Raw genomic sequence first — 23,982 nt, forward strand, 5'->3', positions numbered from 1 at the left:
TAGTCAGAGTAACAATTACACTGATTTATGATCCCCAGCAGATTTCTGGCATTATTGACTTTGGAAGAATGAAGTAAATGGTTTCTCAATGTGAGCTTTCAGAGATCTCAGAAGCTTTATGAGCTGGATTTGTCCACTGTCTCTGCTGGTAACTGAAAATCTGTGACAATCTAGCTAATTAATATTTATAAACACACAGATACACACTGCTTTAGTCTTAGACCTGACCTCATGAAACTAAAGCATGTGTCTTGCTAATGTTGTCAAAAGTACCGGTACTTCGGTACCAAGTCGGTACTGAAATTTTGAAAACGTGACGATACCAGCATTTCTGTAGTACCGGGAGTACCGAGTATCCGGGTACATTCGGTACCCACTGATAGAGCTGTGCCAGTATTTTACGTGAATATGACACGAGTGAAGCACAAAGCTTTGTTTACAGAAGAAATAGGCTAGTTAACAATTAAATGCGACATCGCAGCCATGGAAACATTTTGGTTCATGCTGAATGAGAGAGTCCATACATTTAAGCTTTGTCGGCTTTATCTGTTTTGTGAATCGCGATCTGGTCACCCAATTATCAAAGAATTTAACAATATTCCATTAGTAATTCCACTGAACATGGAATCTCTGTTTCTTTTCTCAAATCTTCACTCACGCAGGGGATTATAAACGTCTCTTCCTTTGGTTCGCTTTTAATTAGGCCTATTATATTCGCATTCTTTACTGTGGTAAAGTAGAAAAAACACTGTAGGACAGAAACCTTTTTGCTTGCACGTCAATTTATATTTAACACAGTTTGTGCTTGTTATTATACTTCTTAAGGCACGTCTAGTTTATTTGTATAGTGCGTTTCACACACGCCAGTGATTTTTAGTTTTGCTTTCTCTGGCAGCGCAAAATCAAACATAATGAATGTCTGACGATAAAACTCGCTCTTCAGACCTTTTACAACAAGTGTCAGTTGCGTGTAACATCAGGAGATAACATGAAGATATTATTAAAGAGAAATGGTCTCTTTCCTGCTCGTGTCCCTCATCCCTCTCAAAAAACAGAGCGGTTATATGACGCATCTTTGTGTGGAAATAAAAAACGAATGTTTTTTAAAATAATATTTAACTTTCTTATTATTTAGGTTACCATTATTTACTGATATTTATTTCATAGTTTTACAGGCTGTAGTGTGTTGTTTCACTGAAGGAATAGCTAAAATAAACACACACGTCTGTTTCAAAATGGATGTTTGAGCATTTGTTTATTTAGAGGCCTATATTTTTTATATTTCAAATTTTTTTTCATTGAGGTATATATACACACACAAACATACATACACACTCCAAATATTAATACGTATGATAACCATCATATTTAATATGTTTTAACAAATAGGCTAGTTAAATAAAAGAGTAAAATAGTTCCAACAGATTTTCCTGTGGTACTGAAATTGGTACCGAGAACCGTAAAATTTTACTGGTATTGGTACCGACTACTGGAATTTTGGTACCGTGACAACACTATGTCTTGCTGTTCTGAATTAATCACAATAATGGACTGTTGTGGTTTTATCTAAATAGCATTATATTTGCCATTGTTCACCACCTTCACCACCACCACCACCACCACAACAGCATCTTCACCTTTGAACTAAACTATACCAATCATACAGTACCCAATACCAACTGACACCAGAGTTGGTTTAAACCTCAAATGGCAGACGGCACCAAGAAGAAGGAAGAAAGGTCAACTGCCACAACTCTGGATCAACATGCACCAATCCAAATTGTTCTATATATCTTAATCATTTGTTAACGTATTCATTACTTCAATGACTTCAATGAGCAAAACATCCACACACTTTAGAACATGTTAGCTTATAGAGGCAGGGACCTTGGCTACTGTATTACCCCTAGACAGAGAGTTTGTATTATATTATACTGGCAATTAGTTGAGTTTACTTATTTTGTGTACTTCGTATCAAACCTGCAGATATACATGTACATTGGCGCTTTGTATCATCGCCAGAGCTTCTGTGCAGCCAGTCATGCTTTCCTCTCTATTAAAATAATGGCTAACTTGGATGTAGAGCTCTTCCACGGTCTGAATTTGAGATGCTCTGTTAATTTCAGCTTCTTGAAGCCATACATTACCATGAAGTAGATGCATCAGAGAGCATGGAAAAATTTCATCTCATTAATACTTCTGCTCTTTGGCTGAGCTGGCCAGAAAGGCTTTTGAGGAAAGGGTAGTTAATAAGGAGAATACAAGCTCAAGTTAGATAATGAGCTTGCTCAGCTGAAGGCCCACCATGCTCAGATGTTTTTGCTAGAGATCAGATTGTATTACCCAATAGATTTCTCCAACCTTTTAGTCTCAAATGAGTCTAAGGACGGCTTTGTAAAATTGGGCAGAACTTTTTTTTGTTACAGAGTCTCTAGGCTTCTCTTGGGAAAACTGCTGTCTTCTCAGTGGACAGTGGAGAGATGGCTAAGGACGGCTGGTAGGTGTCCAGGGCTACCGAGTAGGTTGACTGCTCAGAAATATCAGTCAACAGTCAATGTGCAGGCCAGTGATTCACCTGTCGTGCCTCCTGCTGCTGAACAATGTCATTATCGCCCCTTGGAGGTGCCTGTCCCTGCGCTGTCAGGTGATAGGGTGCTGAACTTTAATTGTGTGGTGGTTGAGGAAAGCAAGCAGGCAGGACTCGGGTGGACACATGTGTGACACATCCCTCTTACTGGTCATTATCTGACAGGATGAGCCTAGTAAAAGAAGTGCTGGAATACATAGAATGGATCAGTGCGTGTTACATTGAGTCTTTTAAAATCTCTTCGTCGGTTCTAAAAGTCCTTTATTCTCGTTTTCTTATAATTGGATCAGGAGGCGTTTTCTCCCCAACAATTTGTCTGGAGCACACTATGTTGTGCTTATATGAACTTGGTGAAACTGAAGTGTTGTTCAGAGTCCCTGCAGTCACTTGAGGTCTTCATATTTATTACTGTGGCAGTTGTTTGTATGTTTTCCTCAGGGTCAGGGTTATTATAGTTGGGGCTGTCACAATATCAGATTTTTCATTATACTATGGCCAAAATAATTCACAATAACAATATATCACAATATATAAAGAAATATTGAAAAAAATTTAAAATAATAATGCTATCGGTCAAATTCATCTATACATTATTCTTATGGAAATACCCGAGATGGCTTAAAGAACACATACAATCTATATACTGCATATATAATTCTCTCTCTCTATATATATATACTATATACATAATTATCTTCATGTTTAATCAGTCAAAATATTTATCTGCATTTTATTCATTCTTTGTTCATTTTAGGGATTTCCTGGAATGTCATAAGTTTTATTACTCCTGTGAGTCTCACTTGTGGACTTTCTGCGCGAGGGCACCCTCCGACATCAAATATTAGTAAACATAAATTACACGTGAGAGTTTAGCATTCCATAACGCTCGCATCGCCCTATTTTGGGTAAAAAGTTTGGAGCTCTGTCAAGTTGATTGTTAATACTCTTTTTTTAACCTATTATTTTCTCTTTTGACTGAATATATCCCTGATAGTATTCTATATCAAAAACAATCGGAATGCTTTGACATCGCTAGTTTTATCCGACTTCCTTCAGAAAATTACTGTTTATATGTTCTAATGGCGAATGTGTGTCTACCTTTGAGTGCAGTCAGTCCGTCATTCAGTCCATCAGTCAGTCAGTCAGTCACTCACAAGTATGGTGTGCAAGTCAAACCTCAAATCACAACCTTTGTTGTTCTACCCTCCTAATTGATAGAAGTGTGTGTGTAGTCCATTCCATACTCTGTTCTATAGGATCTAGAAAAAATCTGATCATGATTAAACCAGAAAAATCACAAAATTAGTGAACAAAAACAATTTCTAAAGCTTGTGCTCCTAAACATTAGATAGCTCACGCCTAAGGCGGTTATTGTAAATGAAATTATCACAGATAATAGTTTTGATGTATTCTGGCTTACTGAAACCTGTCTTAAACCAAATAAATATTTTGGTCTTAATGAGTCTACTCCACCAGGCTACGGTTATAAGCAGGAGGCGCTTCTGATTGGTCGTGGTGGTGGTGGTGTTGTAACAATCTATACAGATATTCTTAATGTTACTCAGAAAACAGGACATAGGTTTAATTCATTTGAAGTGATTGTGCTAAATGTTACACTTTCAGATAAGAAAAAAATCCCTACTATCTCTTGCTTTGGCTACCTTGTATAGAACTCCAGGGCCCTATGTTGATTTTCTAATAGTTTGTGGATTTTCTCTCAGACCTATTGGTCAACGTCAATAAAGCATTGATTGTCAGAGACTTTTAACATTCACGTAGATAATACAAATGATGTGTTAGAGGTTGAGTTTACAGATTGACTAAACTCTTTTGCGGTCAAGCAAAACGTCACCAGACCCACTCATCATTTTAATCATACACTAGATTTAATTATATCGGATGAAAACAATCCTACTGATATAGATATTCTACTGCAAAGTGATGATGTCACTGACCTTGTAACGTGCGTACTGCTGATAATTGCCATATCGCTCCACGTTATCGACCAGGAAGAACAATATCCTAACCACTATAGATAGATTCGCAAATAACCTGCCTGATCTGTCTCAGCTGCTCAGTGTACCCATAAACACAAATGAACTTGAGAAAATGACTAGCAGTAACAGCACTATCTTCTCTAATACATTAGAAACTGTTGCACGCATCAGATTAAAAAAAGTACTACACCATGGTACAACAGTATTACTCATAATATCAACAGAAAATGTCTTGCGTTTTATGACAGGTGGCAACCAAGTGTGCCGCACAAGTCCTGAAAAGTGAAGCCAAAGCATTTCAATTGCCCTCCCCGGTGGCTGGCAGCAGTATAAGTCATAAACCCCATCCTCTCCATTTAATCGAATGGGACGCAAGCAAAGCTAAAAAATCCTATTACAAACTTCAAATATTTTTTCCAAAGATGGTTTCTGTCAGATGGTTTAGGTGGTTAAAATATTCAGTTGTGAGTTCGGTTATAAAATGCAGTTGTTACTACCGTAAATAACTGAACTGTGTGTGAACGGCATTGTATTAAAGGGATAGTTCAACCAAAAATGTAAAATTCTGTCATCATTTACTCTACCTCAAGTTGTTCCAAACATGTATGAATTTCTTTCTTCTGCTGAACACAAAAGAAGATATTTTGAAGAATGTCGGTAACCAAACAGTTGATGGGCCCCTTTGACTTCCACTGTATTTTTTTCCATACAATAGAATTCAGTGGGGCCCATCAACTGTTTGGTTACCGACATTCTTAAAAATATCTTCTTTAGTGTTTTGTGTTCTTGTGCACATGCCCAAAAAGGAGGTTTTGTCAGATTTAGCTCACTTCTGGGTACAAATCTAGTAGATGCACACACACACACACACACACACACACACACACACAAACTAATTCACACGCTGACTACCATATAATGTTGCAGCACGCAGAAAAAGATGTTATGTTATGGGCAGATGCTCTCGTGTGTAACCTCTAGACAGAGAGTTTGTATTATATTACACTGGCCAGGCCTCAATTCTTTGCAAAGTTTAGCTCAAAGACCTGCAGCTAAATTACTGTCATCACAAGGACACAAGAAATTGCCTCTCAGATTCAAATCAACTTCTATTACTGCCAACATTTGAGCTACAGAGCATCATTCATCTACAAAGCAAATACGCAATTACTTATCATATGGCCTAAAAATCTGAAATATGTCCCATTTACATTAATGATTATAGCCTGAAGTCTGACAAGCTATTTTTTACAAGCTATTTTAACAAGTGCACTGTATTTCTAACAGATGTGTCCTCCTACCATTCTTGGATGGAAAAAAATTCTTCACTATATCAAACTGATTTTGTGATATTTAAGCCAGAGCACATAATTAAAGCAAGTACAAGTATTTTCTAAGAAGATTAAGTGCTTTTTCTAACAATTAAACCAGACTGCATTCAAATAATTATAGAGGAAAGAATTATATAGGCCAAAAAGAAAAAAAAAGTTTACAAAAGCCCAGTCATACTTAATTAAAAGCTATGGCAAGAGCATGTCTAATGGAAATGTTTCGATCTTAAGTGTTTTCTAGAACAATGAGCTTCCACATATTGAGCATGAGCTGTTTAAGTATTACTCAGTGCTATGACTGCTGCACAATATATGAACTTCTAATGGGCTCCAAAATCAATAGCACAGTTTATTTGACATCTAATGCCTATAACGGACTTCTTGTATTTGTAATTAGAATGCACTGACGTATCAGAGGGAATGTGTACTGTGGGAGGACAGAAGAATGCACTCGGGCCTCTGTAGGGCAGTGGTAGCAGCCTGCTGGGAAGTGAAGAGGGCTTCTGACCAGGGGGTCAGTTTTCTGCTCAGCTGACATGGCCCAGCTCTACCTCCCGCTATTTTCCATTTACTTTAGTGGTCCTGTAGCATACCTGATCCTATGTGCTCTGATATCTAACAACTGCTGACTTTCTTTTTCTTTAGATTACAAAAGATGCAATACTTCTGTGACAATACTAATCTGTGATCAATGTCGGTTAACATTCTAATCAAAGTCACTCTGCTGTGTGGATCTAACAAAAAATGTCCTTCTTTTAAGTACAGACTGCTTAAAATGTAAGTCTACTGTAATTCAACTTGGTTATCAATTTTTAATAAAATTATTCCAAAAAATGTATCATGTTGAAAGCATAAGAAGAATTTATACTACAGTGTAGCAGTACTGTGCTGTGGTTTTCATGGCCATAAAGGCCTGTTAACAGCAAGAACCAAAACTATAACAGTTAACTATAATAGCTACACATGGTCCACACCAATGGACAATAACGATCTGTTTATTATAAGCGTACACTTCACTTATGCTCTGTGAACATACATAAATGATGAACGCACATTAAAGAAGGAAAACAAATTGCTCTGAAAGTTATTCCAACAATATCATTCCACTGTGTCATTATTGTTATAGTGGTCTGGATTCATTCTTAGAATGAATGGACCAACTTTCTAATTTGGCTGAGAACACTTCCTGTGATCACTGCTTAGGGCACTCATGACTGCCCCTTTGCACGGAACAGAAGAGCACAAACAATTAGAATGAACTCTCAGTTCTGCAAACAGTGTTGTATGGCAAATCGTTCCATCCACTTTTCTTTGGGGTACTTAATAATAAAAACGATAAGCCACAACAAGCCATATTTTGCAAAATATTGCAAAGCCAGAGACTTTTTCCAGGGTGTTTGGGCCAAAGCTGGGGATTCTGCAATTCAAGTAGTGTAAGGGGATTTCCAAACAATTGTTTGTGTTTGAATAGCTTTAACAAAAACCTAACAAAATATTTATTGTCCTCAGAAATAGCCATCTGATTGAACTGGACCCGACTGACACTGGGATGCACTTCTGCATGCATGATATGCATTGTGCTGTTCGGTCTCATTTCTATGATGTATTTTACAAAATAGTACTATAGACAACAGTGCTGCTGAAATCAGTTTTTATTGCCCTGTCTTTGGGAGATCTGAGTATTTATAAATGACTGGGTCTTCAACAGAACTGACAAATAAAACTCTCAATCCTCATCCATCAACAGATCCTCGGCAAGTCTGGCACGTCTGTGTTAAGAGATAAGTGAAGGTCAAACTGAATTTTATAAGGATTGACTTTGATTTTTTTTAATCTTCACACCGCAACAAACACAGCATTCACAACACTCATTTTCTTGTGTATATCTGGCTATGTGTACATACCCTGAGGGATGCTAACCTTTGTTTTCTTGAGATTGAAGATTCTCACAGGCTGAACAGATGTTAGTGACTAAGTGCTGCCAGGTGTGAGATCAAGCCTAGATAGCAAGAATCACTCTGCAATCTTGTAATCAGCCCTGGGTAATCGGCAAGAGCTTCCAGTAACGCTCATCGTGACAGAGAAAGAAAGAGAGAGGCAGGGAAGAAAATAACTCTAATATGTGACCAATTTCCTCTCCTGTCCATGGCATCTGCCCTCCATCAGCTGCACTCTTGTGCTCAGTGGAGTGCTCACTATTACCTTTCTCTACAGCTACTCTATCACGGTGCAGCCTTTCCCCTCACTACGATTTCTTCAGCACTGTGGGGTATTGAGGCACTTTTCTGTTCAGGTGGATGGGCACATGGCAAATATTAAATCTCAGAAAGAACACGTGCCTTTTGTTGATTATTCTTCTGTTTAAATGCAAAACTCAGTCATCAAGACTATGTTTCAAGACTATGAAACATGCTGGTGCTAAATGGTGACTTAACATGTAAAGTGACCCGCGGTGAATGTAGAGAGAAATGGCTCATTCTAAGGTAATAAAAACATAATGGTTCATTATGTAAGGTCTTTATACACCACTGAAAACATAGTTATGTATATTATATTGCATTTCTGTCAATCCTCCTAAAATGTACACATTGCACCTTTAATGACTTTTATGCATTCCCTGCCACCACTCACCATTACTGATCTCGGGCAAGTCGAATTTGGTGAAGTCCCACCACTGTAGACGATAGGTTGTGTTAGCAATGTTGCTGGCTACTGCAGATTGACCGTCTCCAATTACAGCACCTTTAAACACACACACACACACACACACACACAAAAAAGTCAGTCACATATTACTTATACAACAATTTTAAAAAATCCACAATCAGTCAATATTTCCATGTAAATAGGTTGATAATGCAGATTCCTTACACTACCGTTCAAATGGTTGGTTTCTAAATATATCATGGTTTCTAAAATAGAACATTTTAAATTGTAATAATATTTCACAATATTACTATTTTACTAATAAAATGCAGCCTTGTTGAGCATAAGACACTTCATTCAAAAATATTAATAAATCTTACCAACCCCAAACCTTTGAACGGTAGTGACCACAACAGCAACAGCAGATTACAAGAACAAAAATCTAACAGAATTTAACTGAAGAGATTGTTGTGTTTTGTTGTGGTTTACATGGAGTCTCAGAGTGCAACCCCAAGGTCTGAACACTCAAGCAGAACACAGGAAAATTAATAACATGGGCCCTACTAATACTGGTCAAACCCACTGTGCATATTCTTGTTAAGTTAGAGGATAGCAGATTAAAAAAAAAACAGACAAAAAGCAGGCGAAAGTTTCACATATATCCATATTTAATAAATCTACAAATCCGCTTCTGCATCTGATCTAGACAATAAAAGTAAAGCCTTGTTTTGCCTCAGGAATCTTATCTATCTGCGATAACTTCTTCCACTAAGAGTCCCTCAATGGTTATATTAACCATATTATACTCCGGGCAATTAGCAAATCAGACAACACACTTGCCATTGAATTTAATACAGGTCTCTGCCTGCAACATAACTCTTTTCTGAGGTAAACAAGGAAATGTCAGGCTGTCCTCTCCAGTGCTCAGCCTTGTCACCATAATTACAGAAGGGAAGAGGGAAGGCTTTGGCCAAACAGTACACTTAGAGGTCCATTTGCTAGTAGAGGGTCGATCCTGGGCCTGGCTAACAGATTAGATTTGCCTGTTATGACCTGAACTCAAGGAGACGTAATGCAGACATAAATATCTATTACGCAGCTTCCCCCTGCACTCTGCTGTCTGCCCATTATGGCCCACAGACACCCAGGTGCAGTAAGCTGGCATTCAGACCGGGCTTTCAGGAGCTGCTCTAACAGCCATGGGCTAATGAGCTGGAGAGCTTCCTTCACTATAAAAGACCCTTTGGGAAACAGAATGATATGGACTTTACACTAAACCTAACCTGAAATACAACACATCTATGTAGGAAAACAGAAAGTCCGCTGTGTGTAAATAAAAGCACATATCATTTACACTAACACTACTATTAAAAAGTTTGGTGTCTGTAATAATTTTCTCTTCTATGTTTACAAAGGCTGCATTTATTTGATAATTGTAAAAACTGTAATACTGTGAAATGTTATTACAATTTAAAATAACTGTTTTCTATTTAATATGTTCTAAAATGTCATTTATTCCTGTGATGGTTAAGCTGAATTTTCAACAGTCATTACTCCAGTCTTCAGTGTCACATTATCCTTCAGAAATCATTCTAATATGATGATTGAGTGCTCAAGAAACATTTCTGATTATTATCAATGATGAAAACAGTTGTGCTGCTTAATATTTTAGCAGAAACTGTGATACATTTTTCACCAGGATTCTTTAATGAATAGAAAATTCAAAAGAACAGCATTTATTTGAAATCTAAATATTTCGTAACATTATAAATGTCTTTACTGTCACTTTGATTCAATTGAATGCATCTTGCTGAATAAAAGTTTTAATTTCTTTCTTTCTTTTTCTTTTTTTTTTAAAGAAAATCTTACCCCAAACTTTTGAATAGTGGTGTAAGTTTTAGCCATAACGACAGAGACATTTTATGACAAATGAAGAATTTGAAGGGGAAGCTTTTACAGGGAAAGACAGAATGATGGACAGAACTGAGATGAGTGTGTTCATTGAAACCGAATCCTCAAAATCTTTACACTCAAAAGTGCAGGTCAACAACAGGGCAAATCACAAAAGAAACTGCACTAAAAAAAGTTATTAATATGACAGAGACGTTAAAAAAAAAGTCAGTGTGAAACAAAGTCATCTTCAGAAAACAAAGGAGATAATTCATTTTACTGTAACATGGTTTAATTTTAGAGACAGTTTAGAGGAGTGGGGTGGAACAGATGAGGAACAGACAGAATTTACAAGAATTAACTACACTTACGTGACAAATTTATAAAAAAAAAAAAAAAATAAAAAAAAAGCACAAGGATGAGGGTGAGGGATTAAGTATTTATCATCTGTCACAGTGCAGTTATGAGCTAAACCTTTTTCACAGCCATCGTTTTCCTCAGATGCACAACAAATTGCCTGAAAAATTGAACTTTTGAGGGTGCTGAGTGCTTGAGGAGAATTTTATAAGGTAGACAGAGGCTGCAGAGACAATGGGGGATATATTCATGTACATTTTCCCAGTCATTTACACATTCACAGATTAAAAAGTTAAAAAAAAAAAAAAAAACAGCCAAGAATGGAGAGGTATTTCAAAACACCCATTTCAAAAGAACCCATTTCACTGCAACACCTTGTTTGTAGGGACAGTTCACCCAAAAATACCCTTCATTTACTCACCCTCATGTCACTTCAAACCTGCATGAATTTCTCTCTTTTGTGGAATAAAAAAGGTATTCTGAGAAAGGTATAAGAGGAAGATATATATAAGAAAATATTTTGATATAATTGGGTGAACTATCCCCAACATTATACTGCTACTAATAATTCGCATTATTTTACAGTCAATGTGTTCACAGTTTTGAGATGTCAAAAATAAGCTAATCTGATATTTACACATTTGTTTGTCACTTGAAACAATATGGATGCTATAATCATATTCAGTCACTGTAACAATTCCATTGGAAGACATATTGCCACTCATTTGATAACGATAGGATTCAATTATTCAAAAACACTGCTTCAGCTTCGCCTTGGGGAGAGAGAAAATTAAACTGAGACTAAATGAAATTGAGCCAAATACATAAAAAGAGCATATGAGCAAATAGGAATATGTTAACACTATATTGTGTATAACAACATCAATGATACATTGTGTTTTAACAACATCAATGATACTCAAACATGCACTCAAATGGCCATATGTAATCTTATAACACTTTAATAAGCCTAATTTATAGAGGACTGCAAAGAGCGAAAGTTAGAAGAAGTATTTTCTAGGTGGTTACTCTATCAGGTAGTGTTATAGTACTTCGAGACCGGTCTTAAGACCATTTTTTGAAGGTCTTGGTCTTGTCTTAGTCTCAGACTAAAAGGACTCAGGATTTTATTTCAAGACCGGTCAAGATCACAACTGCAGGGATATTGCTAAATTGCCATTGCATTGTCTGATTTCTTTGCTAACATCATTAATTTGATTGAGTTTTTCAATTGATTACAGTTTTTCCATTGATTGGTAACAGCTCTATATAGTGTCTTATTATTCTAATTGTAATTATTGATTAAAAATAAGACAATAAGAAAATAAGTCTTGGTCTTGTCTTGGTTTTGACACACACTGGTCTTGGTCTCGGTTTAGGTGGTCTTGACTACAACACTACGTGTCAGGTGTAGTTCAGAAAGGAGAGTCCGTCAGGTGGATGAACAGTACACAAACCACCAGGACACACCGCCATAAACACACTTCCTCAACCATCTGAGGCCTTTGCCAAATTGCTCAAAAATTCATGTCACATTCTCTTATCCTGTTAGGATTCACTTAATATTTTGTGAATCTCAAAAATACAGTGTCAGATGTTAAAATGGTTCTCTGTTAAACTAGGCAAATGCACTGGGGGACAACTTGAAAGTTTGGATCATTAGTTTAACAGGTCTCAGAGTCTTGGCAGGATCAGCGCTTCCAGCCATGCTGGCTGATTAAACTTCTGCTCAAGACCAATTACAATCTCAGCACTCACAGGCACAGGCAGTTAGCACTGAGGAGGTCAGGTCTGCACCTTTTCACACAGAGCAGGAAAGCTGTTACAACTGTTAACTAGTCACCAATCCAGCTGGCATGAGTACTGCAATGTTGTCTGGATACAACTCAGCAGCCCAGTATGTCATAACGCTGTGTCATCTGGAGAGATTTTGATTGCATGAACAACAGCCCTGACAAGCTGCATCCTCTTTCACTTTACCCAGAGGCTACCGCTCTCAAAAGGCGACAGTATCAAAGGGATGAAATGCAAATATCATTTGAAACTGAACTCCTTTTACAGACAAAAGTTCTCTCTTTGAGTCTGAATGTATCTATAATATTTGTTTAAGCCATCTCTATTTGATGATGTGATTTGACAGAGAATATTTTAATCACAGGCTATGTTCGGAATCGCACACTAGTCAAAACATTTTTAAACAAATGGAGTAATTATGCAAAAAAATTTACACACTACTGTTCAAAAGTTTGGGTCTGGTAAGATCTTTTAATTCTCTCTTATGATCACCAAGGCTGTATTTATTTGACCAAAAACAGTAATATTGTGCAATACTATCACAATTTAAAATATCTTTATATATTTTAAAATGTTATTTAATCCCGTGATGCAAAGATGGATTTTCAGCATCATTACTCCAGTCTTCAGTGTCACATAATCCTTCAGAAATCATACTAATATGCTGATTTGCTGCTCAAGAAGCATTTATTATTATTATCATCAATGTTGAAAACAGTTGTGTGCAGTTTTTTCAGGATCCTTTTGATGAATAGAAAGTTCAAAAGAACAGCATTTATCTGAAATGGAAAGCTTTTGTAACATTACGTACTACCATTCAAAAGTTTGAGGTCAGTAAGATTTTTTATTTATTTGGAAAGAAAATAATACTTTTATTCAGGAAGGATGAATTAAATTGATCAAAAGTGACAGTAAAGACATAGATTTCTACTTCAAATAAATTCTGTTTATTTGAACTTTATATTCATCAAAGAATCTTGAAAAAAATGTGCATAACTGTTTTCAACACTGACAATAATAATAAATATTTCTTGAGCAGCAAATAAAAAAAATAATGATTTCTGATATGACACTGAAGACTGAAGTAATGATGCTGAAAATGCAGCTTTGATCTCAGGAATAAATTACATTTTACAATATATTCAAATAGAAAACAGTTATTTTAAATTGTAAAAATATTTACCATAAGCTAGTGTTTTATTCCTTACATAGCTGTGATTCCTCTCAACAGCATCTCAGACTCAGAATCCTCTTATACATATAGCAGGAAATAGTTAGGATAGGATATGTATAATAGGTAGGACAGGATATGTGACCCCTGACTTCTGAGTCTGTTGCTAATGTTAAAGAATAAAGAGCAGCTGAGGGGCATTACTGACGCTGCACCTCTCAAAATCGGGTCACTTCCTGGAGCTGCCCAGAAAGACAAAGACAAGAAACAAGAGAAAATGGGAGGGAGAGAAAAAGAGAGAGACCTCACCTGAACTCTCCATAGACTCAGCTGTGTTTTAAGAGTGGCTCTACTGAGTGTTTTTAAGGAACAATTACCCGAGGGAGTCTTTGTATGGCATGTGGTGCGTGTGCTAAATGAGGTCATCATAAGTGTCCCATACAATAACTAAATTTAGGATGACTACCAAGAAAAGTGTGTTTCTTCATGAAAAAAACTAATTATATCAGTGCTTTTCAAAATGGTTGAAATTTACTTCACACACCAAAACATAAATTGCCAATCTGCCCATGCAGCAGAATTCAGTCATACGCTTCATATATACTCACCAGCCTCTTCAGCACTGACCCGACAGAGCAGAAAAGAGAGAGAGAGAGAAAGTCTGGTGAAAGGTCCATTCCATTAAAGATAATCGGGTCTGTGCTACAGTTTTTCATGCTCTGAAAAGTCCATATAAACTGGGTTTCTCTCTGACAATAAGAGCCTGAGGGATCCGTCAGGCCTGCAGCACTGGGTGGAGCAGGACTGAATGGATCAGAGCTGGGCTGAATTAGAGAGAGTCACTGTTCTCCACCACTACCCCTTCATTCATTACACACTCCATCCTAAGGCCCTCCAGCTCTGGCTTTATCATACTTCCTATCGGTAGTTCAACAATATTTAATAAACACACATGTACACTACACACACACCCTATGCCTAAATTAAATCTGTTCATCATATAAAGCGATCATCATGTCCTTTCAGAAAATTGGGACTAAACCGCTCAATTCATATGGATTAGTTTTACGATCTCTTTATGAACTTTTTGAAACGTCAAAGTGGTAGAGACTGTCAATGGAGGGAGAGAAATTTCATTAAAACATCTTCATTTGTGTTTCGAAGATGAACCAAAGTCTTACGGGTTTGGAACAACATGAGGTTGAGTAAATGACAGAATTTTTATTTTTGGGAGAACTAACCCTTTAAGGTAAAGCTGAAAAAATTTTCACTGTCTTATTCTGGTTTCAATGAGAAATATAGTTTTAATGTAGGGTAGACAGACGAGAAAGAAGAGGAGAATCAAAAAAAGGGATTGGCAACTAAGTAGCCCGTGGGCCAAATACAGCCCCCTCTGGTTGATTTAAATAACACAGAGCTGCCTGATACATAAGAGTGTGTTCTGTACAAAACTGCGGTGAAATCAAAAACACTCAGAGTTCAATAATTACTAGGCCATATTTGGAGCACATCCTATAGCCATAGTTCAGCTACTCCCCAAGCATACATATTTGATAAAGTCTTACTTTTGACATTGAGCAATGAACTGTTGTAGCTTGTTGTTCATGTTGACTATAGCACTCGAAAAGAGTGATAGCGGGAAACGCCACTGAACCTGCATATATCCTATGTTTGGTTCTGCATATGGCTGTGAGTCATTCTCAAGCTTGACCATTATTAAATCATGTTTGTTATGGGCTCACTAATGATCATATCATATACTCAAATACTATCTGTCATATCTGTACACTCTCTGTATACTTAATCTGTCAACTAAAATGGCTTCATATCTGCCTAAAATACCTCCAGGTCCAGGCTCATTTAGCTCACAGACTGGGAAGAAAGACTGTTTCCATAATGTATGTATGTGATATATATATATATATATATATATATATATACACACACACACACACACACACACACACACAGTATCTCAGAAGTGTCTCCCACCAGCTCCGTGATGTCGTCATGGAAGATGACTCCAGTGGCAACCTGTGAAGCTCTGGTGAATTGGGCTCTGGCCCAATTTGGACATTTTCACTTAGGGGTGTACTCACTTTTGTGGCCAGCGGTTTAGACATTAATGGCTGTGTTGAGTTATTTTGAGGGGACAGTTATACAAGCTGTACACTTATTACTTTACATTGTAGCAAAGTGTCATTTCTTCAGTGTTGTCACATGAAAAGATATAAAATATTTACAAAAATGTGAGGGGTGTACTCACTTCTGTGAGATACTGTGTGTGTATATATATATATATATATATATATATACACATATATATATATATATACACATTATATATATATATATATATATATATACACACACAAAAATAGTACACTACAATTGGAAGTATTAGTGTTTAGTTTTGTTTTTGATTATAACATTTTAGACTTGAAATGAAAGTGCTATAATCTAATAATTACTTTGAAAAATGCTGGCCTTCCCTTAAAATTTCCATTTGGATAATCTGGCTCTCAGAAGAAAGTAATTGAAGAGCCCTGATCTCAGGGTAGAAAAATAAGTACACAGCAATAGCAGATAGAGAAAGTAAGAGAGAAATCCTGGACATGTGAATAGTTGTGTCTAAATGTGTGTGTGTGTGCTTTGCACTGTGGAGCTTGTATAAAGTGGTCTAAGAGCAGTTAGAGAAGGAGAATGCTTGAAGGAGGGGTAATGTGTGCTGGTAATTGCCGTCAGTTTGGATATTTGCCCTGGAGTTCACAATAACAGTCCTCCTCTCTCATCTTGGAACAAGGGCCAATCATACCTCATGGCTATTCAACTACCCTCTGCAACACAATATAATAGGAGTCCACAGAACAACCCCTATAACTGAACTTTAATTTCAAGAGTGATTATAGGATGCTGGGTAAAGTAATTCTCTATTTAAAAATGAAGAAATTAAATATGATTAGTTCACCCAAAGTGCACTTAACAATTAGTAAATAATAGATAAAGTACAGATTTAACAATAGTTCACAGTTAATTTATGCACATAATTCATCTTGCCACAGAAAAATCTGTCAGGTGACTGTAATAATCGTTTCAAATTTGACATGAACATGCACTTTTTAACACCACAGCTGCACAAGATATTTCACCAAAAAAACCATTCTGTCACCATTAACTACATGACTTTTGTTTTTCTTCAGATATTTTGAAGATAATTAGGGTCTGAGCAACATTGAAGCCCCTTGACTTTCACTGTACACAAACAGCTAAAACATTCAAAACATCTTGTGTTTCCATCTGTTTACTCTCTCTCTTTCACACATACACATAAGTATAAGTCATGCGAGTTTTGAACGACATGTGCTATAGGTGAATAAATGACAGAATTTTAATTTTTGAACTATCCCTTCCACAGTTTAGAAAAATAAAGAGGAGAGGAGAGGAGAGGAGAGGAGAGGAGAGGAGAGGAGAGGGACAGAACAACTGCTGCTCTGTAAAGTGAAGCCGTGATGCGGTTTTTTGTGTGAGCTGGAGAGGGTTTGGAGAGGGGCATTTCTGAACCTCATATCACACACTGCAATTAGTGTGGGCTGAAGATGCCTCTCTGTGTGGGAGAGAGAGAGAATGCCAGTATGCAAAAGCAAAAAACAGTTCTGTGGATATTTGCATTGTTTTGAATTGGTGCAGGATATGTGGGGAGTGGGGTCGGTGAAGTAAGGAACGTCCGCCCTCACAAGCACTAAAAAGATGGCTGATAAAAATTTGTAACGTTGGCCCTGAAAATAACAACTATGCTTGTTGTTTCCTAATTTTTTTTTCTGCCTCCATAGTACATGTCTAGTAATTTACTATTCATTCACAACATCTGTTTGGTTCTTCCGCACTTCTGGAAGTTGTTGACTAAATGAAGGAAAGATGTTCAGTGGCATATCCGATGCAGCTGGCGTCAAGACATTTTTTTTTTTTAAAATAACCTTAAAATGAGGGCATACAGGTGTATCGAGATGTATATTTCAAGACTAAGGCTTTTTAGAAAGTTGCTTTGAAGTGTATTGATAGTAGGTTTGGTATAAGAGGTAGGGCACATCTATTGTTTTGTATTTCTCAAAATAAGGCTCATTTTGAGAAATACAAAACAACAGATGTTTGCATCAAGTGAAGAAGCCAGCATGAGTGTTTGTTCTAAAAGGTTTTGTATGGTGAAAAAAAACAAACAAACAAAAAAAAAAAAAAACACAAGAATATCACAGTAGCTGAAACAAAATTTCTCCAGCGAACACATTGTTAATGTCGCTGCAGCTATACATAGCTAATACTAAGGGGATAGTTCACTCGAAAATGAAAATTTGTTCATCTGAAGTTTAGTTGAATTCCCCCCAAAAAGTAGTTCATACGACTTATGTTTTGTATGGAATCTGAAACCCCTTGTGCTAATTATACATATTTGTGGCAACATGAATGTGAAGAGATGATTTTATTTTCAGTTGAACTACTACTTTAATGCAAAAAAGTCTAAGCTAATATAACTACTGTTAAAGAGCCCCACTGAGAGCCCTCCTAGCCAAAATAGCAGGGAGAGTGGGCGAATTAGCACTCGTCATTGACCTGACACATGACATTATACAAACATTTTTGGAAAGTTTCATCCCTGACAAAGCCTTCAGTGAGTACCAGCCCATCTAATATTAGAAAACTCCTGTAGCTTTAGAGGGCGAACATACCTGCGAGGACCCTATTGACGGATGAGTGTGTTGCCAGGCCTGGCTGCCCTCGCTCATGGAAGATTCCAGAATACGGCAAAAACTCCGGCAGGAGGAAGCGCCTGGGAGAGATGAAGTGAAACAGAGGCAGTGTGAGCAAGAACGACACGACATGTGAACCCAAGTTTTGATAGTTCCGAGGCTGTATAACACATTCATCAGCATTACATGCTTATTTCACTGAAATGGTAAACCTATAATGCACTGCAACAATCTCAGTAAAACAATATATCCAGGATTTTTTTGATCAATTAAATGTAGTCTTGGTTATCATTAAACACTTCTTTCATTAACTTTATAAAACCTTACTGACCCCTAAACTTGTGAACGGTAGTGTATAATTAATGTTTATTTATATTATTATTAAAATACTGTGTCATTTCTCTCACATAACTAGCATTGAAATCAATTGTGAGTCAAGTCTCCAGTGCAATTCGCCTGCAGAGTGCTATTTGTATGACACACAACACACTCTCAGATGGAAGGCAGTAGGCAGAGGCAGCTCACAAGGTTTTGGAATGTGAGTTCTGGTGTATTTGGTGTAAAACAGGCTAAAAGTGTTCTTTACCTGGGTACAAAGCGACCAAGGGAGGGGGCAGACATGCGTGCATTACGAGGAGCCCTATGTCTGCTTCCACTTTCCCTGTAAACACACACACAGAATTGGTCAGCAATAATAGTAATTATCACTGGATCAATCATAACTTGCTTAAAATCATTTGCCTTTTGTCATTTTGTAAAGCTGAGTCAAAGTGTGAATACTAAACCAATCACAGTTCTATATCTCTGCAATCACTTTTTAGCTCAACGAGAACATCAGTACGCTTACAATGTAAGAGTGGGAATGATTGATAAAGAACTGAAAGAAAAGAAAAAGTTTATGAAAAAAATTATGGCAGACATAAATATTAATATGAAGGCTAACTGAAAGACTGATGGGTTTCATAAATATTCTGATGAATATGGATCTGTGGTCCCAGACTGCAGAGCTGAACGCTGAACTCTCCAGCCAGCGGGTGGAATTATTCATCAGCTCAGAGGAGGGCATCTAATCCGTGCCAAAAAAAGAAGAAAAAAAGAGAGAAAGAGAGGGAGAGAAGAGCTGCGTGGTTTGGAGAGGAGAGAAGCACTGATATTCAACTAGTGGAGGGGTTGGGAAGAGGGAAAGAGAGACATTTTTTGGAGCATTAATGGTTCCATAAAAGGACCAATGACTAAAGCCCTGAGCACAGACTAGCTGGCTGCTTCCAAAAACACATTTTGCAAACAAATTAAAAGAGCATTTGCATATTAAAAATCTGTCTGGATTTTATCCCTAAAATAAGAGAGTATTGCTCAGGTTTTTAAATGGCTGATAATGATATTGAAATGGACATGTGATTTCATAATTTGCTTGTGGAAAAAACAATGGATTATTCACCAAATATTCAAAAAAAAAAAACAATCCAAAAGCAACCCCAACATTGCGCCCAATCTGCCTTTGCAGAGTCTTATCCAGTGTTAGCTATAACAGGCGTCTGTCATACACAGCCTGGATCCCACCTACTCACATATCCCTTGGACTTATTATAATCATAATGTTATCATTAATACTATGTGGCTGGATAACATCTGCTAAAATTAACATTGTTAATTCATTACTGTTCAAAAGCTTGGTGTCAGTAAGATATTTTAAAGGAAATTTATGTTTCCATAAATCAATTCAATTAGCAAGGAAGCGTTAAATTAATCAAAAGAGATAGTTTGCCATCAATGCATTACTTTACACAATTGCTTAAAAAATATTCAAACTTAAGTTACTTGAAATTGTAGTAATATTTCACAATATTACTGTTTTATATATCATTTATCAAATAAATGCAGCCTTGGTAAAAGATATCTTAAGAAAAATCTACTTGAGATTTAAGATACTTTTTTCATAAACATAAATAAATCTTACTGACCCCAAACAGTTGGACAGTATTGTATTTATTTAAATATGTGGCAGCCCGATGAGGGGGCTTCCCCAGCTTGACTCCCAAGGTTTGTTCCTCATCTACTTAAACATCGTAGGGAATTTTTTCTTGTCACCTTTGGCTTGATCACTTAAAAAGCACAATACAAACCATTTTAATTGAACTGAAAACATAATGGGTGAGAAGAAAAATTCTTCTCTGACTTCTAAACTAAAAATATAATTTCAGTTGTCCGGCAGTTGAGGAAAAGAGCAACAAGCTCACAGCAGTACATTGCTACATCCCATCGGAATCAGTCAAAGTGCATTTCAAGCCAAGGCCAATGCTAATGCCAAACGCTATAAGAAGAGACGCCACAGGCAACCCAACAAACAAATTGTTGGCAAGCTCAATAAGTCAGTTGAAAAGCAAAAGTGATAACATTCTGGCATTCAGAGCCTGCCTTGTGTGTTTGTTGGGTTGCCTAGCAACAATACAAGGAAATAAATCCATAGAGATTTTTATAAGCGGATGAGAGCAGGTAACAACTCAGAAACAATTACTTGGCACAGGCTTTATGTGTCTGTGCGATTGTTTACTTACTCAAACTCCTCAAAATCAACTTCGCTGTTCTCCACACTGGGGGCGGGGCCAGGGGAGAGGCTGTTGGAATTAGAGGAGAGGGGTCGAGGTCTGCTGGGGGGACGGAGAGAGCGCTGCCGAATGCTGTCACGCCGAGACAAATACTGGATCATACGTTGTGCATAATATGCTGCAGGGGACAACCTACAAACACACAAACAACACAGAGAGAAAACACAATGATGTCAGATATTCACTAGATATATCAAACAAGTCATTCTCTTGTTTTTATACTGATATATATTAATCAAATAAATACTTGATTTAGGAGATACACTGATACAAAACATGTGTGCTAATATTGGTATCTAATTATTTTGAATAATCTACCAAAACAGATACCGATACTTCAGCATCTTAAACCTATGAACTTTAGCTTTAACTACTTTTGTAACTTAATATTGTGTTTTTTGTGTTTAATGAACATTTTGCCAAAGGTTTCAAATTTCATTGTGGGTTTTTTTGCAGTGGTTCAGGACTGAAACCAAACACAGACTGTCGAATACATTCATGCAATGGCCAATCAGAGGCATTTAAGTTAGTCCACAAGACATCAGTATCGACAAACCAATCAAATGTTTTAAACAATTTTAAGAATCTATTATGCATTTAATTCAGCTGCAGAGACGTTCAGTATTTTGGCATGATGACTCGCTGAATAAAGCCCTTAAAACTAAAATCCTTTTTGCAGAAAGAGCATCTGGAGTTTCGTTCTGTCTTGGACTAGTCAAGCACGGAAATCTGCCACCAGCTTGGAACAGATGAACTACAATACTAAGAAAAACAGAGCTAAACTCCAAATAATCACCAAGGTGAGACAATGGTAACGCATCCTCACCAGTCAATTACTGTAATTATGAAGCAAATGAAATCGAATATTCTCCCTCACAAACACACACAGAAACTTGGCAGGTTTTATAGAGTTCCTAAGGAACTGAGAATCAGCCAAAACAGTGGCAGTCTGTCTGAAAGAGCCAAAACACACCAACGTGCACACACACTGTTTATTGGCATGTGTTTTAGACCAATATACAGGCAGACAGAGAGATCCGGGAAACAACAGTGTCATATAGCGCCAATTACTTGAGCCTCTAAATGTGTTGGAGTCGGACTATCCCTCTGCTCAGATGGCTTCTAACACCAGGTACATTCTGCTCTGGGGGAAATGAGTCTGTTGTGGTAATTCACAGGTTAGAGGTGTGCGTCAGCCCATGTGTTTGCGCGAACCTGCCAGCGGGAGTCCGTGCTAACAATCTGTCTTGATCCAAGACCACAGCTGATTCCCCAGAGCTCAACAATGACTCACTAGCCATGAATTCACTTTATTATGAGCCTCGCTCACAGAGTCAGAGGATGCTGACATGCTCTGTGTGTCCATGTTTGAATTAGGGGGACATTGGGGTGCTGGCAGGCCTGAAATGCCATCCGACAGTGTGACACACACTCTTCCTCATTACCCAGACCTCACCGGCCAACCGGCATGACCATGAAATGCAGTTTACACAATACACACACACAGTGAATCACCTGGCCGGGTCGGGGTAGATGGGGTGGTCTCGTGATCCAGAGACGTCATATCTGGAAAGAGACATCATGGATGACTCCAGCAGCCTCCTACAAAACAGAATTATATAGCTTTGTATGTTTGCTAATTGTAAAGACCTTCACTTCCTGTTCATATAAAGAATCTCGGGACAGGACGTCACACGAAAACGAAGACGACACATTTTCGTCCAATTTCCACTACTCTGTTTCTACAGTAACACTCCCTACCAAGCGCCATCACAATCATTAAAAATCTCATTAAACTGCACAAGGACATTAGTATGCTCATTACCGACTGTTATGCGAAGGCTAAATGAATATAATGTGTAAGTAATGATGTGCAGTCTGCCAGGCTTGGCTAGGAATCGGTTAATAACCCATTAAATTGGGGCATTTGTTAAGTTTGAGTTTGTACTATTCCTCATACAACAAAGAGTTCGCTGAAGGCCATTAAGAGAGGAGACCGTGTCCTGCAGACGAAAACATGCTGCCTCCGACTGGCAGGGTACAAAGCTGGACGGACAGTTGTGTAGCAAGCAGGGCATTTTTATTCAGCATGAGTCAGTGTGATGTGTGTGTACGTGAATGTTTTTGGTGTGGGTGTGCTCAGCTCTTCATTAGAATGCCATCTTCTGCCCTTTGACTCAAAGCAAAAACAGAACGGATCGATTCTGACTCCTTTTCACGCAGTTTGCTTTGTTTGCTCCCTTTGACTCTTAAAGATCAAGATCTGCATTTTAACAGAGATGAAGCAAACTCTCGCACAAAATAGTTCCAAAATTTGCTGTTCTTTTAATGCTAAGGGTGTTTTTAACTTGTTTTGTCTACAATAACCCACACAAGTGCAAAACGTGTAGCATGATTTGGTACTACAGTTTTATGTATCTACAGTAAAGGTTTAAATATCAGAATATTTAGTCTCTGGGAACATGCTATTGTAAAGAGGCAACTGTTATTAATTATACAATAATTATGTTACTTTCTATTTATTTTACAGTGAACAAGTTACTCTTGTTACAGGTACGACACTAAAGCAGGTAGTGATGACAATTCGTTCTGAAACTTTGCACGATGCTCAAAGCCATGAGTCAGTAACACTGAACATGAGTGGGACTCATGGGAGAACATCAAATAACAGTATTTCTTTTCTTTTTTTTTTGCTCTCCTGCATACGTGATACTGTTTTTTGTTGCACAGCTTTGCCCTTAAAACACAACCGAATCACAGCACAGCCATGCACATGGGACAGGCTGTTCAGCGACATGAGAAGAGGAGGTCGGTCGGTGTGTTAGAGTGCAAGTACATAATCAGAATAAAGGCCCATTGGC

The 23,982-nt window shown here is 37.5% G+C and overlaps 1 protein-coding gene across 4 annotated transcripts in view; it reads right to left on the reverse strand.

Moving 5' to 3' along the window:
* Positions 1–23,982, reverse strand: part of ambra1a (autophagy/beclin-1 regulator 1a) — an 82,386-nt gene that overhangs the window by 47,304 nt on the left and 11,100 nt on the right. For 3 of the 4 annotated variants that reach the window (XM_051901787.1, XM_051901786.1, XM_051901789.1), the window contains exons 8-12: positions 22,637–22,723; positions 21,071–21,253; positions 19,102–19,176; positions 18,495–18,595; positions 8,547–8,657 (exon numbers count right to left, since the gene is read on the reverse strand). In XM_051901787.1, the coding sequence (XP_051757747.1) occupies positions 8,547–8,657; positions 18,495–18,595; positions 19,102–19,176; positions 21,071–21,253; positions 22,637–22,723 (557 nt within the window). The remainder of the gene's footprint in view (positions 1–8,546; positions 8,658–18,494; positions 18,596–19,101; positions 19,177–21,070; positions 21,254–22,636; positions 22,724–23,982) is intronic. The other variant, XM_051901788.1, reaches the window with a different exon arrangement.

The sequence above is a fragment of the Ctenopharyngodon idella genome, chromosome 7, assembly GCF_019924925.1.
Source record: "Ctenopharyngodon idella isolate HZGC_01 chromosome 7, HZGC01, whole genome shotgun sequence".
Lineage (NCBI taxonomy): Eukaryota > Metazoa > Chordata > Actinopteri > Cypriniformes > Xenocyprididae > Ctenopharyngodon > Ctenopharyngodon idella.